This window comes from Mastigoproctus giganteus, chromosome 9, assembly GCF_048544385.1.
Source record: "Mastigoproctus giganteus isolate SK-2022 chromosome 9, ASM4854438v1, whole genome shotgun sequence".
In the NCBI taxonomy this organism is placed as follows: domain Eukaryota; kingdom Metazoa; phylum Arthropoda; class Arachnida; order Uropygi; family Thelyphonidae; genus Mastigoproctus; species Mastigoproctus giganteus.
Genome location: NC_143583.1, coordinates 90,101,845 through 90,116,798, shown reverse-complemented (window position 1 = coordinate 90,116,798; position 14,954 = coordinate 90,101,845). Strand labels below are relative to the sequence as shown.

The 14,954-nt window shown below is 36.8% G+C and overlaps 1 protein-coding gene across 2 annotated transcripts in view; it reads left to right on the top strand.

The window, feature by feature from the left end:
• Positions 1-14,954, top strand: part of MetRS (methionyl-tRNA synthetase 1) — a 162,697-nt gene that overhangs the window by 9,899 nt on the left and 137,844 nt on the right. Inside the window, exons 3-4 of one of the 2 annotated variants that reach the window (XM_090381706.1) lie at positions 4,298-4,379; positions 8,675-8,804. In XM_090381706.1, coding sequence (XP_090237832.1) covers positions 4,298-4,379; positions 8,675-8,804 — 212 coding nt within the window. Of the gene's footprint in view, positions 1-4,297; positions 4,380-8,674; positions 8,810-14,954 lie in introns of both variants that reach the window. The other variant, XM_090381705.1, reaches the window with a different exon arrangement.

The following is a 14,954-nucleotide window of genomic DNA, read 5'->3' as shown; positions in this document are numbered from 1 at the left end:
AAAATTAATGAATATGAAATTTTCACTGTTATAAATGATTAGCATTAGCAAAGGCACATGATGCAAGAAAGCAAGCTTATATAGCATCAGCCAAACAAAAAAAAAAAAAAAAAAAAAAAAAATCTAATTTCACCCATTCACATTCTCCAAATGTTTGTCTAGTTCTGCCTTGAATCTATTTAAGCTATCAACTTCTACAACGACAGATGGAAGTTTGTTCCAGCAATCAACCACCTGCTGGCTAAAGACAAACTTCTGCATATCTATCCTACAACTGTCTTTCCTCGATTTGAATTTATGTCCTCTCAGGCGATTATTCTGAGCAAGAGGTAGAATTCCATCAGCATTGAGCATGCTCAAACCATTCAAAGATTTATACACCTCAATCAGATCACCTTGCAGGTTCCTAGTCTCCAGACACTGTAATTTGCAAAACTTAAGCCTTTCTTTGTAAAGGCAACCCTTTATTCCATTCACTAATCTTGTTGCCCTTCTCTGTACTCGTTCCAACAGCTCTATATCCTTCTTAAAATGAGGCTTCCACACCTGTATACAGTACTCAAGGTGTGGCCTGACCATTGCCTTATACAAGGGAATAATCACCTCCATATTCCTGCTAGAAAAATTCCTATATATTGTTGACAAGACACCATGAGCTACTCTTGCAGACTGTCTGCACTGCTCAAAAAACTTCATATCTACCTGCACAATTACCTCCAGGTCCTTTTCACTCTCTGCCACTGTTAATGTAGTACCACACAGTTGATAGGTTACTCTGGGGTTACTGCTTCCCATATGCAATACTTTACATTTGTCAATGTTAAACTTCAGTTGCCACCTCTCAGCCCATCTGCTCAACTTTTCTAGATCCTGTTGCAGCCGTGTACTGTCATTAACAACCCTACCAACCTTCATATCATCTGCAAACTTGGACATTAAGCCTGGTATACCGTCATCAGTATCATTAATGAATACAGAAAACAACAATGGACCCAACACTGAACCCTGGGGGACTCCACTAATAATATTAGTCCACGAAGAGCAGTGTCCATTGATTAGCACTCTCTGTCTTCTCCCACGCAACCATCCCTTTATTCATAGCAGCAATTTGCCTCCAATGCCATACTGCTCCAATTTGTGCAACAGTATCAAAAAAAGCCTTTCTAAGATCCAAATATATATCAAAATTATTCTTTGCATCCAGTTCCTTTGTGACTACATCATAGTATCCAATCAAATTGATCACACAAGACTACCCCTTAACAAACCCATGCTGTGTCCAAGCTATAACTGAAGTCTAGATGATCCTGCAATGCATCTTTAACCAGTGCCTCTATTAATTTCCCTGGATTCCAGAACTAGGGGCCATAATTTTAAATTACAAAGGGAGAGGTTTAGATTAAATTGTGGGAAGTTTTCTTCAGTCAGCAAGTTGTTAATTATTGGAATATGTTGCATCCATGGGTACATTGAGGCTTACACGAGGAGAGGGTCAAATAGGCTGTTTAATGTTTTTATTATTTATTTATTTATTTATTATTTTTTTTTATGGCTGTTACAGTAAAAAGCTCTGGGTTTCCTTGCACTATATGGTTAATACTAATATATTTTACATTTTTGTTTAACAATAGTAGTCATGTTGACTGATTTTTTTTGATTCAATTTATAGTAATATTTCTAATTTGTAAAAGAATAAGAAAAGTTTACCTCAATATGATACGTAGAACACTTCTGTATGATACTTTCCAGAAATTAAAATGGAAACAATTAAAAAAAACTGAAAATCTTGTAAGGAAGGAAAATCATTTTGCAATTTTTTTCTTTAAATTAACTTTTTACTTAGTTTTAATTGTGTTAAATTGAATTTTAATTGTGTTCATTCGATTTTTAATTATTTCTTAATGTAAAATAAGATTTTTGGTTTTTTTAATTGTTTTTGTTTTAATTTCTGGAGAGTGTCATATGGAAGTGTTCTACATATCATATTTAAGTAAATTTATCATTCTTTTACAAATATTGATATCAATGTAGAACATGTTGAGCATTATAGCTCTGGTTCATACTATCAAATAGTGATATTTCATATAGTTAAAAAATTTTTAATTTTCGTAGTGTGTATTGATTACCATTGACCCAACAGAGAATGGATGATAACACTGACCACAATAGCTATAACTAAAATCAAAAGCAAAAATTTAAAGTAAAAATTAAATAAAAAACTGAGTTCACTTACCATGTCCAAGCTAAAAACCACATGTTGGCCTCTGTTAGTAGATGAATGAAATGGAAGAATGGATCCAGTATGTGTAGGCAACTATTGCATTCCACTTTCCATTTTGAGAAACCTTGCCCTGCTCAATCAACTTCAACTTCTCGAATATCCGCTACCAATTCCTTAAATGCTGATCTCCAGGTAATTCTCCAGTGGGACAAAGACAACTTAGTTGATTTCAATCCTTCTAAAACTCAGTCTTGTCTTATATCTTGCAAAAAAGGATTCTTCTGCTCCTATGCTTATCTTTGGTGACACTCCGATTTCTAGTCAAAATGATATATCTCTTTTGGAGATTTCCCTGACTTCTAATCTCTCTTGACATATGCACATTACAAATATTGTTTTCTCTGCATCTAAAAAACTTGGTTTTCTCTTTTGCTCTTAGTGTTACTTTTCTTCCAAACAGCTGTTCACTCTGTACAAATCACAAATCCGCCCTACCATGGAATATTGTTCCCACATCTTGGGCTGTGTCCCAAAATCTCTCTTAGGCTTCTAGATTCCATTCAGAAGAGGGTAGTTAGGTTAATTAATGACAGCATCTATGAGACAGTAAGTCTCTTCACTTGCTGTCTCGTAGACATACTGTTTCTCCTGCATGCCTTTTCTACAGATACTTCCCTGGGCACTGTTCTTCTGAATTGGCTTCTATTCATGCCGCCAACATCCATTTACTGTCCAACTTCAAACTCACATAACCAACTTTTCATCTTCCTTGTTTATTCATTCAACTGTCATTTTCTGGAAGAACCCTCCTTCATACTTATTTCCTGAAAATTACAGTCTACAGAAGTTCAAGTCTAATTAAAGTTAACAAATATCTTCTTTCATCTTCTCAACCTCCAGCCCAAGCACGGTACTAAGTACTATAGGTTCTAATACCTCTCATGTTTGGGGTTTCATAAAAAAAAAAAAAAAAAACCTTCCAGGGGAAAGATTTGGAAGGTGGTACCCCTGTGTTGGATGTGGCTAAATGTGTAATATTGTATGTGAATATAGAGCCCAATATGTGATATATTAAGTTAAGGCATGATGAAACTTAGTGATTGTACAGTGGTGCTACTGGTGATAGAGTAGGCAAGAAAGAACCTGAACCCCATAAGGGTGAAAAGGTAGTAAGTATATTTAGAAACAATTTCTCCTCCATACCTGATAAATCTAATAATTTTGGAGAAATAAAAATGAAGAGTATAGTGTAGTTCAAAGTGGGAGCTGATATACAATAGTGCCCAACTAAGCCTGTTTTTGTAGAAAGACCTTAAGCTGGAGTTGCAAGTTTATTATGCACTAACTTAAGTGTGGTGTTGTATTTCCAGAGATAGGTGAAAAAGGGAAATCTAAAACATAAGACAGTGGGTATGTACTAATACCTAGGAAAGTGAATATTAGACAGTTGATCGAGGCAGATTTGTCGAGGATGGAGGAGAAACTATTTCTAAATATGCTCTTAAATATGCATTCAAAATTGATTCTTATAATGGAACATATGATAACAATGAAAGTGTAATGCATTCTCCGGCCAGACCATGTATCCCTTCCTCCCAGCCAATAGTAGCATTTTTAAACGTATTAGACTTTTTTTTGTTTTTGCATCCTATAGTTAAAAGTGATTTTTTTTGTGTTGTGCTTATTTGACATAAATTTATATAAAACTAATACAATTTCCATTATAAAAATGACCTTTTAGAGAGATAAATAGCTTAGTTACATAGCAAAAATTTCAACTTAACTTTCATTTTGGCGGGTTCTTGGAACAAATTAGCAAAAAAACAACAACTTTGTTATTGGGTTCACATTACGATATGTACTTCCATTTATTCCTACGGGATGCAAAATACATTTCCATATTTTTTTTTTCAGTTTGCCCTGGCTGGCAAAAGCTTATGTAAAGTCGAATTTACATAAGTCAAGTATTATGTAAGTCAGGGAGTGCCTGTATATATATATTATAATATATGTGTATCTATGTATATTGTAATATATGTGTCTATGTTATTTTTTATTGTTCTTCTCTTAATTTAGGTATTTATTAGCAAAAAGTGGAAAGGAGGATCCAGATATTCAGACAGATGAATGGTTGGAATGGGATACCTTACAATTCCAGGTAATTGTTTTTAATTTTAATGGGATAGTTTACAATTCCAGGTTAACTAATATAAATAACTTTAATTCCAGGTTAACTAATATTTAGTTGCTATAGTGTAGCGACTAAATGGTAGTCAGTCACTATGGTGTAGGGCCAACCATGTGCAGCCAAGGCAGCACTGATGGCATGGCAGGAAAACTGCAGGAGTTCTGTTTATCCACAAGAAAGGTTGCCAATTCATGCAGTTTGGATGAAGCTGAAATTTTCCCTCTGCCACAAGCATTATTCTAGAAACTTCAGCAAATATTAATGGGATTGATATTAGGTGATTGGTAGGGCCATGATAAATGAGCAACTTTGTCCTCCTGATGTTCAAACTAGAGCTCTGCATGGTCCAGATTTTTTTTAATTTTACCCTCACCTGTCCTGAGAGTGAATTCAGCCACATTATCCATATCCAACAAATTTTTTGCTTCAGGCCGGAGTTTTTTTTTTCTGGGGGTGGGGGGGGGATGAATTGACACTGTGGAAACTGAGGCCACACGGCACTGCTATATTGGGAATGTAAATCATGGGTCTATGGTATATTTGCCTGTTTAACTGCTAATGCGCCATAAAACAAATAAACAAACAAACCTGTTTAACTGAAAAAAAAAAAAATGAATATTCTGAGAAGGAGAAAAGAGCAATGAAATCTTTGCTTGAACCTCTCAGGCAAATGGGATTTTGTTACATTGCGGCCAAGTTAGTCTACATCCCATTAAAGTGCCTCACATCCCTGGGTTATACTAGTAAAATAAATAAGTAATCCTTATTGCATTGCATAGAAAATATAACACCCATTATGAAAATAGTCAAGGCATGGCACTACTATACACTGGTGTTCAAAGAAAGTGCTTCATCTAGGAATTTCACATTTCTAACCCTTTTTTGCAATGGTATGTTATATTAATGACTAGCATCACAAATAGAAATATAAACAAAACATATTTATTAATAGTTAAGGCAAAGCTAAGTAATATTTGACAGGTGCTCTCAAAATATTCCAAAATGAGCATTCACAACCTTTATACAACAGTTTTGGTAAACACAACAATTATGGCTGAAATGTTATCAGAATTTGCTTCAGTTTATCATTTTAAATGGAAAACAAAATGAAAAGTTCAACAGGTGCAAACTAATATTTAGTTGAACCACCTCTGGCCTTGATGACAGCAGCACAACGTCAAGGCATTGACAAGATCAATTTGTGAAGATAATCAACTGATAATTCATGGTTCCAAACACAAATTATGGCTTCCTGAAGTTCACGAAGGGTCTTTGGTTTCTTTCTGGCCACTGCAGATTCTACATGATGCCAACAATTCTCTATATGATTCAGGTTCGGGCTGTTTCCTGGCAAGGTAATGGACCATTCTGCCAACCATTTTTTCATCTGCAACAAATGTAAACACATTACTGTCGAACCTCTAATGCAGAAATAAAGCTAAAGGAACTACAGTAGTGCCTACTTACACCTCTTTCCCGATGACAAGAAGCAGAGTCGTCCTGAAAGATGCAGTTACTTGGCAGGTTGAAATGGTCTCTGATGGTTGGCAGCAATTTGCCTTCCAGTATAGCCAGGTATCCATTGGCATTTACGGAACCTTTATAAACTGCAGGTGACCTACTCCGCGATATGAAATGCACCCCCATATCATTTGGCTGGTAGGGAATTTTGCTTTAGACACCATACAGTCTGGACGGTATTCTTCACCACGTCTATGGCGAATCGTTTGTCTCCCATCAGAGCCATGCAGATTGAATTTCTTCTCATTAGAAAAAATAACTGACTTCCACTGCTCGGGGGTCCATTTAACATGCTCCTTACACCAAATTATTCGGGACTTTTTCATTTTTTGTGTGAGAAGGGGCTTCTTAGGACAACAGGCCACAAGTCCATTTTTGAAGAGAAGTCTTCTGACTGTTACTGCACTTGCTACCACTCCTGTATGTTCTTCCCATTCTCTTTTCAGCTCAGACAAAGAAGCTTTACAGTTTTAAAGGCATAAGCGCTTCAAAACGGTCCTGTTTTGGCATAGTGACTCATTTGTGTCAGATTCCTTATTTCCTATCAGCAGAACCAATATTCTTGAGTTTGGAAAGAAATCTACTGACTGTCGACTGATTATGAGAAACTCTATAAGCAATATAAGGGGAAGAACATGTAATCAACAATAGCACTCTTTCTTTGTGGTGTCAACTGCATGTAACTCGCCATCCTGACACAAGCAAGGAATGACTGCAACTCTTGCAGAGCATGCTTATATAGCAGAAAGTAACAGCTGATGCAGTATTACGTCATTACCTACGCATGTCAATCTTATCTGATGCAATCTGTAAGAAATATTGCCATATACAGTCAGTCCTCGTATAACACATGTTTATACTACACGAATTCAATCATACACACTATTTATAAATAGGGGAATGTTATCGTATATAACACGAAATGAATTCGCTTATGCACGATTCGCCTTTGTGTTTACAAGAAACGGCAGTCGAACGCGGAATCACCCCAACTGAGCACAACTTAGGAATGAAGAGAAGATTCTGAAAATGTACAGGATTTGTTTTTATATCAGTGAAGGGGAAACACATTTCACCATAATAACGTAAAAACCCACACAATTCCAGCTATCGGTATTATCGCAAATGCAATTAGATCGAGTTTATAACAGATTCCACTAGCAGAAACACAACTGGAAATTGTTTTTATTGTTTTATGGTAGTAACCCCCAGAAATGTGAGCTAGTGAGGTGTTAGTGTGTCTCTGCCTTTACAGTGTTGTTTATTCAGTTGCTGCACGCACGCAGCTTTGTTTTTGTGTATCAAGCTGTTGTTGTTGTTGTTGTTGGGTTTTTTTTTAGGAGCATTAGCAACTAAGGCCATATTGCTCCGGTGCGGTGGTCATTCCCTGACCTTTCCGCATGCTTTGTATTTGGTGGTGACGGGCTCGAACCCCGGTCTAATCAAGAAGCATGTACTACGCACTGCTGCTCCTTCCCACCTGGCTACGGAGGCGCCCGTGTATCAAGCGTGCCTCCTCATTTTGTAATTGTGCTTTATTCCCTAAAAATGAGTAAAATTCTTAAAAGGTGTGAACAGGAAGCGTCCTGGTGAAGACACTACAGATTCAGAGAGAAAAAGAAAAGCAATATCGATACATAGCAGCGGACTGGGTCAAAAATTCTTACCCAGGAAAATAAATTTGTAGCGGCCTTATACTAGCGTTATTGGCCAAAATCACACTGGCCTCTGGCCCACCGGGGAAATATGAAAATATGAAATTGTGAAACGCCTTGAGCGAAATGAAAGACCATGTGATATTGCACGTGCTACAGGCTTAAATGTGTCAACGCCGAGAATTAGAAAGAATGCAGAGAAAATAAAAACAACTTTCATAGCAGGAACAACTCAAAGTGTAATTAAAATCTATTGGATCAAGACACAAAGAATTGGAAGAGATGGAACGGCTGTTATCTGTTTGGATAGAAAATCAAACAAAGAACAAATTTACTTACGATAGAAGCAAAGGCATTAGCAATATTTTATTACCTAATAGTCGTAATAAACTTACGTAATAAAATACATAAGTATTTTATTACGATTATTTATTGTGTTTGGTAATGTTTTGGTTACAAATGTGTGTTCAATCTTGGGTGGTTGGCACCTAATCCTATTTTTCCCATAGGGCCTGTTGTTTATATTGCACGATTTTGCATTGCACGAGGGTTTCTAGGAACACAACTATCGTGTTATACGAGGACTGACTGTACTTACGTTATTCAGACAACAATTACAATTTGAGGGGGGGGGGATGTACTTTCTTTGAACACCAGTGTATATAGCACAAATCAAAAAATTTCATTGTTACCTGCTTATGCACCCGAAAGGCATAATTAGTAATTATGGTGACCATATTTTACAAAGGTAAATTCAAGGACATGGTACAATATAGGATTTTTTCTGATTTGTAATTAGTAATATGAAAAGTCCTACAAATATACAAAAATTACATTATATGTAATGGATCATTTTTATTGAAAATAATAAAATAACATGAAACAATATGATTCAGCAAAAAAACAAGAAATTATAATTTTATGAGATTTATGAGTATTTCCTTTGTTCATCTGTGATGAAGATAGAAAGTTTTTATGCTTGTATTTCTTAGAACTCAGCTTACATATTAGTCTAATTTATTGTTTGTCTTTGTTGTCTTGCTTCTTTTTGAAAGGTTATTATAATTGGCTAATGTTTTCTATTTTCAGCCACATGTAGTATCATTAGTCTCTAGATTTCATACACATCATCAGATTGACCCTGCAATTAGAGATATGGTCTGTGGTCATCTTCACCATATTGAAACTTATCTGAGAGACAAAATCCACATTTCTCAGTCTCAGGTAGGTCATGACTTTATTCATTATATCATGAATTGACCATTATGTACAAGTGCAGATCAATAAGTTTTTTTTTTTTTTTAAACTCCCAAACACAGATGGTATTAAAACCTATAGTACTTAGTATCAGCATGGGTGGAAGGAGACACTTATTGACATTAGATTTAAATTTCTGTAGATTGTAATTTTCAGGAAATGTGTGTGAAGGGAGGTTGTTTTAAAAAATGAAACTAGAAGGAATAAATCCAGAAGAAAAGTTGGTTCTGTGAGTTTAAAGTTAGACAGTAAAAGGATGCTGATTGTGACACATGCACAGATTGGTTTTGAAGAGAGAGGGAATTATAGAAGCCATTTCAAAAGAACAGTGTTCATTGAAGTATCTATAGAAAAGGCATGCAGTAGAAACAATGTCTTTGAGAGACAGTGAGTGGAGAGACTTTGTAACAGATGGGTCATTAATTAAAATAATTACCCTCTTTTGAATGAAGTCTAGAAGCCTGATAGAAGATATGGAGATACTGCCCAGGATATGGGAACAGTATTCCATGGTACGGAATATTGTTCCCACATGGTATGAATTACATGGTGTTGATTTCAGATTTATACATAGTGATAGTTGTTTAGAATAAAAGCAACACTGAGAGTGAAACAGAAAACCCAGTTTTTTAGCTACAGAGGAAGCAATATTTGTGATGTGCTTATGCCAAGAGAGAGAGAGAGAGAGAGAGAGACAGGGCAATCCATAATAGAGATATGTAGTCTTGTCTAGAAATCTTAGTGGTGTTGAAGATAAGCTTAGGAGCAGAGGAATCCTTTTTGTGAGATATAATACAGGACTGAGTTTTAGAAGGGTCGAAATTAACTAAGCTATCTTTGCCACACTGGAGATCAGCATTTATGGAATTGGTTGTGGATTTATGAAAAGTTGAATCTGTTTGTGCAGGTCAAGGTGTATTCAAGGTGGAATGCAATGTGATGTCATCAGAAAAAGTACGGATAAGATTTCCAGTCAGCGGAAGAAAAGTCAAGAGGAAAAGAGTGGGAGAAAGAAATGAATGTTGGGGAACACCAGCATTACAGGAGAAGTTAGAAGACAGAGACTGTCTACCACCAATCGCAGAATGCAGTCAAAGAAAACTGGATACCATACAAAAATCATTTGGCAATCCATAAGATGGAAGCTTATTTAAAAGTCCTTTATGCCAAACATGATCGAAAGCTCTAAACATCAAGAACTGCTTGAGTTTCACCAAACTTTTCTATTGAATTTGCCCATATATGGGTAACAAACCAATATATCACCAGTGGATAGACACTAACGGAATCCATTTTCGCATTCATTGATCAAATGGAAGGTTTGTAGATAGTTTAGGAGTTGGTGGTTAATGGATTTCTTTATTGCTTTAGAAATAATAGAAACAAGTGCAATGGGACAATAATTGGATGGGAGGGATTTGTGACTGTTTTTAGGAACTGTCAGGATACTATCAGATTTCCAAGCAGAAAGGAAAACACCAGTGGAATAAGAAAGTGTGAAAAAGGCAACACAGAACAGTGGTAATCTCAGGAACACAGGTTTACAGAACAAGTGAAGAAATGCCATCAGAACCTGTCGCTTTCTTGGTATTAAGACTGTTCAAAATTCTTCTGATGTCCTTTTAAAGATCACAACAGGCATTGAATGGAATGTATTGGGAATGGTAGGAGGTAGTTTACCAAGATCATCAATACACAAGTAAGAAGAAAAGTAGGATTCTAGAAGGTCATCTTTATGTTTAGTTGAGATGGCAATAGAACCAACTGGTTTGAAAAGAGATTGAGAAAAAGTTGTGGCCAGTAGCTTTGTCAAGAGACCAGAATCTCGACTACCATTTGGACAAGAATCAATTTTCTACTCTTAGCTTATCGAAAATCTAGCTTGGTCTGATTAATAACTGCTTTACAATTGCTGCAAATTTTGATATGAGTAGAAAATGAACAGGACATTTTGATGCAAGCCAATTGTGATATGCAACATGCTTATCTTGAACAGTCTTAGCACATTTATTGGAAAACCAAGGTTTAGATTTGAGGTATTGCTCAAAACATCAAAGGCAGATATTGTTGGGATTTCAGAGACATGGTGTCACACAGATATAAGGAATGCAGAACTGGAATTTGGGGAGTATAACATGTACAGGAAGGATAGACATTATAGGAAGGGAGGAGGGGTTATGCTATTAGTTAAGAAACACATAAAATCCAAGGAAGTGAAGCCAGTCGACATTGCTGGACAGTGCAGTATCGAGTCAGTTTGGTATGACATAAGCATTGGGAGATCAAAATTGAGAGTAGGAGTGCATTATAGGCCTAATGGCTCTGATGAGTATAATAAGAAACTGTACAGGGAAATAGTGGGCCAATAAATCAGAGAGTCTTATAATGGGGGATTTTGGGGGATCGGTTGGTCACTCGCACACTAGCAAGGCTTTTGTGGATTTATTGGATGATTGTTTTCTACATCAGCATGTTTGGGAGGCAACTAGAGGGAATAATAACTCTTGATCTGATTATCAGTAGTGATTCTTCATGCATTAAGAATCTGCAGATAAAGGAACCACTAGGTGGCAGTGATCACAGTGTGCTGAAGTGGGATTTACTCAAAGAGGTAACTACCATCAGGGGTAATGGGAAAGATTTTTGCTTTCGTAAAGGTGACTAGGGGGGTCTGAGACAGCAAATTCAAAATGGAAAGCATTCAAAGAATTTATCTTGGAAGCTACTAGGCTTTACATACCAACTAAGAAATATTGTTCAAGGTTTAGGCCTAAATGGATGTCAGATGAACTAATGAGACATGTAGCAGAGAAGAAAAATGCATGGGATACATATAAATTAATGGGTGACATGGAAGATTATGATAGATATAAGATGGTCCGTAACCAAGTCACAAAGGAAATTAGGCAGGCAAAGGCAGATTATGAGAAATCTTTGGCAAAGGATGCAAAGAAAAACAGCAAAGAATTCTTTACATATGTAAACTCTAGAAGGAAAAGGATAAATCAGATTGGTCCACTGGATATTGATGGTTCAACTGTTGATGATCCTGCTCAGGTGGCTAACAAACTGATTATTTTGCATCTACATTCACACATGAGGAGTTATTCAGGGAGGGGAATGCCAGAAGTGAATTAAACTCTGGCAGTGAGCTAGATGATTTTGTAATAACTGAGAGGAAAGTGGAGGAGAAATTGTTGAACATAAACACAAGAAAGGCACCTGGGGTGGGTGGGATCTATCCAGTTATATTAAAGGAGGCAGCAAAGGAAGTAAGCAAACCCTTAGCCATAATTATGAGAGCTGCTTTGGACTCAGGGGAGGTACCCATGGACTGGAGATGTGCAAATGTGACCCCAATTCACAAAGGAGGATCAGAGGGCGACACAAGTAATTATAGACTTGTTAGTTTTAACTTCTGTTCCAGGAAAATTAATGGAGGCACTGGTTAAAGAAGCACTGCAGGCTCATCTAGACAAGACTTCAGTTATAGCTCGGACACAGCTTGGTTTTGTTAAGGGAAAGTCTTGCCTGACCAATTTGATTGGATACTATGATGTGGTTACAAGGGAACTGGATGCAGGGAATAACTTTGATATCATATATTTGGATCTTAGAAAGGCTTTTGATACTGTTGCACATGGAAGCTGAACAAATTGGAGCAGTGTGGCATTGGAGGCAAATTGCTGCTATGGATAAAGGGATGGTTGAGTGGGAGAAGACAGAGAGTGGTAATTAATGGACACTGCTCTACACAGACTAATGTTATTAGTGGAGTCCCTCGGGGTTCAGGGTTGGATCCATTGTTGTTTTCTGTATTTATAAATGATATTGATGATGGTATATCAAGCTTAATGTCCAAGTTTGCAGACGATACAAAGTTTGGCAGGGTTGTTAAGGACACTAATGACAGTACGCTGCTTCAACAGGATCTAGAAAAATTGAGCAGATGGGCTGAGAGGTGGCAAATAAAATTTAACATTGACAAATGTAAAGTACTACATATGGGAAGCAATAACCCCAGAGTAACATATCAGCTCTGTGGTACTGCACTGACAGTGGTAGAGAACAAAAAGGACCTGGGGGGTAATTGTGCAGGCAGATATGAAGTTTTCTGGGCAGTGCAGACAGTCTGCAAGAGTAGCTCATGATGTCTTGTCAATGATATACAGGAATTTTTCTAGCAGGGATAAGAAGATGGTTATCCCCTTGTATAAGGCAATGGTCAGGCCTCACCTTGAGTACTGTATACAGGTGTAGAGGCCTCATTTTAGGAAGGATGTAGAGCTGTTGGAATGAGTACAGAGAAGGGCAACAAGATTTGTGAATGAAACAAAAGGTTGCTCTTATGAAGAAAGGCTTAAGTTTTGCAAATTACAGTGTCTGGAGACTAGGCACCTGCGAGGTGATCTGATTGAGGTGTATAAAGCCTTGAATGGTTTGAGCATGCTCAATGCTGATGGCATTCTTTCTCTTGCTTAGAATAATCACGTGAGAGGGCATAAATTCAAATTGAGGAAAGACAGATGTAGGATAGATGTGCGGAAGTTTGTCTTTAGCCAGCGGGTAGTTGGTTGGTGGAACAGACTTCTGTCCCTTGTTGTGGAAGGTGATAGCCTAAATAAATTTAAGGCTGAGCTGGACAGGTATTTGGAACGAACGGAGGGGTAAAATCGGAGCGTTTTTTTTTTTTTTTTTGGCTGATGCTGCATACACTTGCTTTCTTGCATCATATGCCTCTACTAATGCTAATGCTAGATAAATGATGAGATTTTAAGGTAGAGTGTGGAATAAAGGATTTCATCTGTACAAGAGTAATTTCACTTGACAATCTGAACATTGATATCAGAAGATTTAAAACAGTAACCAAACCAAGGAAAAGAAGAATAGAAATATTGCAGATTATCCCATTTTGCATTCTTGTAATGCCAAACAACACAAGTTTGAGAATGGCTACAAGAAAGTCTCCATTGGAGTAGAGACCATCACTAAGTTGTGATCTGAGATGACTAGAGGACAACTCATCTCGATGGTGTAGAAGGAAGGATTGTTTGAAAGAAAAGGTAAAGAATGTTTGGTGTATGGTTAGGATTGTCTGGTATTCTGGTAGGTAAATGAACAACCTCTATTTGGTGATTAGTAATTTCAAAAGCCTCGGCATATCGGACAGCTGGATCCTTGTGACTAGAAAATAAAAGCCAGCTGGAGCTGGGAACATTAAAATCCAAGGAAAATTACCTCACTGTTAAGAAAGTTTGACTGGAGAAAGTGAAGTTTCAAAGAGAAGTAGTCATAGAGTTCCAAGTGATTATTGGTGTTGGATGAATGATAGAGGCGACAGATGAATTTGACAGAATGGGGGTAGAGAGAGATTTTAAGCTAGAGAAGATCAAAAAGAATAGATTCAAAATTGCTAATTCCCTGACAGGGAATAACAGAGTGGACATATGCACAATTACCACCTTTGAAGTGAAAGGAATCGTACACCAAATAATTAGGACAAGGTAAGCAGTAGTTGATTCAACCAATAATTGGGATTCTCTCAGAAAAAGTATTTGGGGGCTTGGCAGACTGTAAGTGGAAATAGACATCATTAAGATTGGAACTGAAACAACATATATTTGTGAAATGGACAAGGAAGTGTTTGGGAAGTTTAGGTCTTTTTTGCAGGCATTTGTTCTATTAGTTTGACTATTAAACATATATTCAGTGGTGAGAAAAGGTGGGGAGGACATGTGGTATGAAGTAATTGAATTTTTTGATAAGCATATACATAGCAAGAATTAACTATATAATATCGGCATAGATACACCATAGTTTATCCATAAATTGAAACTACATATGTAGTGTAAAAGGCATCGTTTTAATACTACATACGTAGTTCAAATTTATGGGTAAACTATGGTGTATCTACACTGATATTATATAGTTAATTACCTAAACCCATAAGAAATTATGCCTTGTGCATTTCATCTTCTAATACATACCAAGAATATATGCAGCTTTTTGATATAACTTGGCTTTGACAGTGCCCCCCCTCCACATGCACACTACTCGGACTCCTCCTGTCACTATCTCGTTGAGTAGATACAGCTAGATAATACATTAGCTG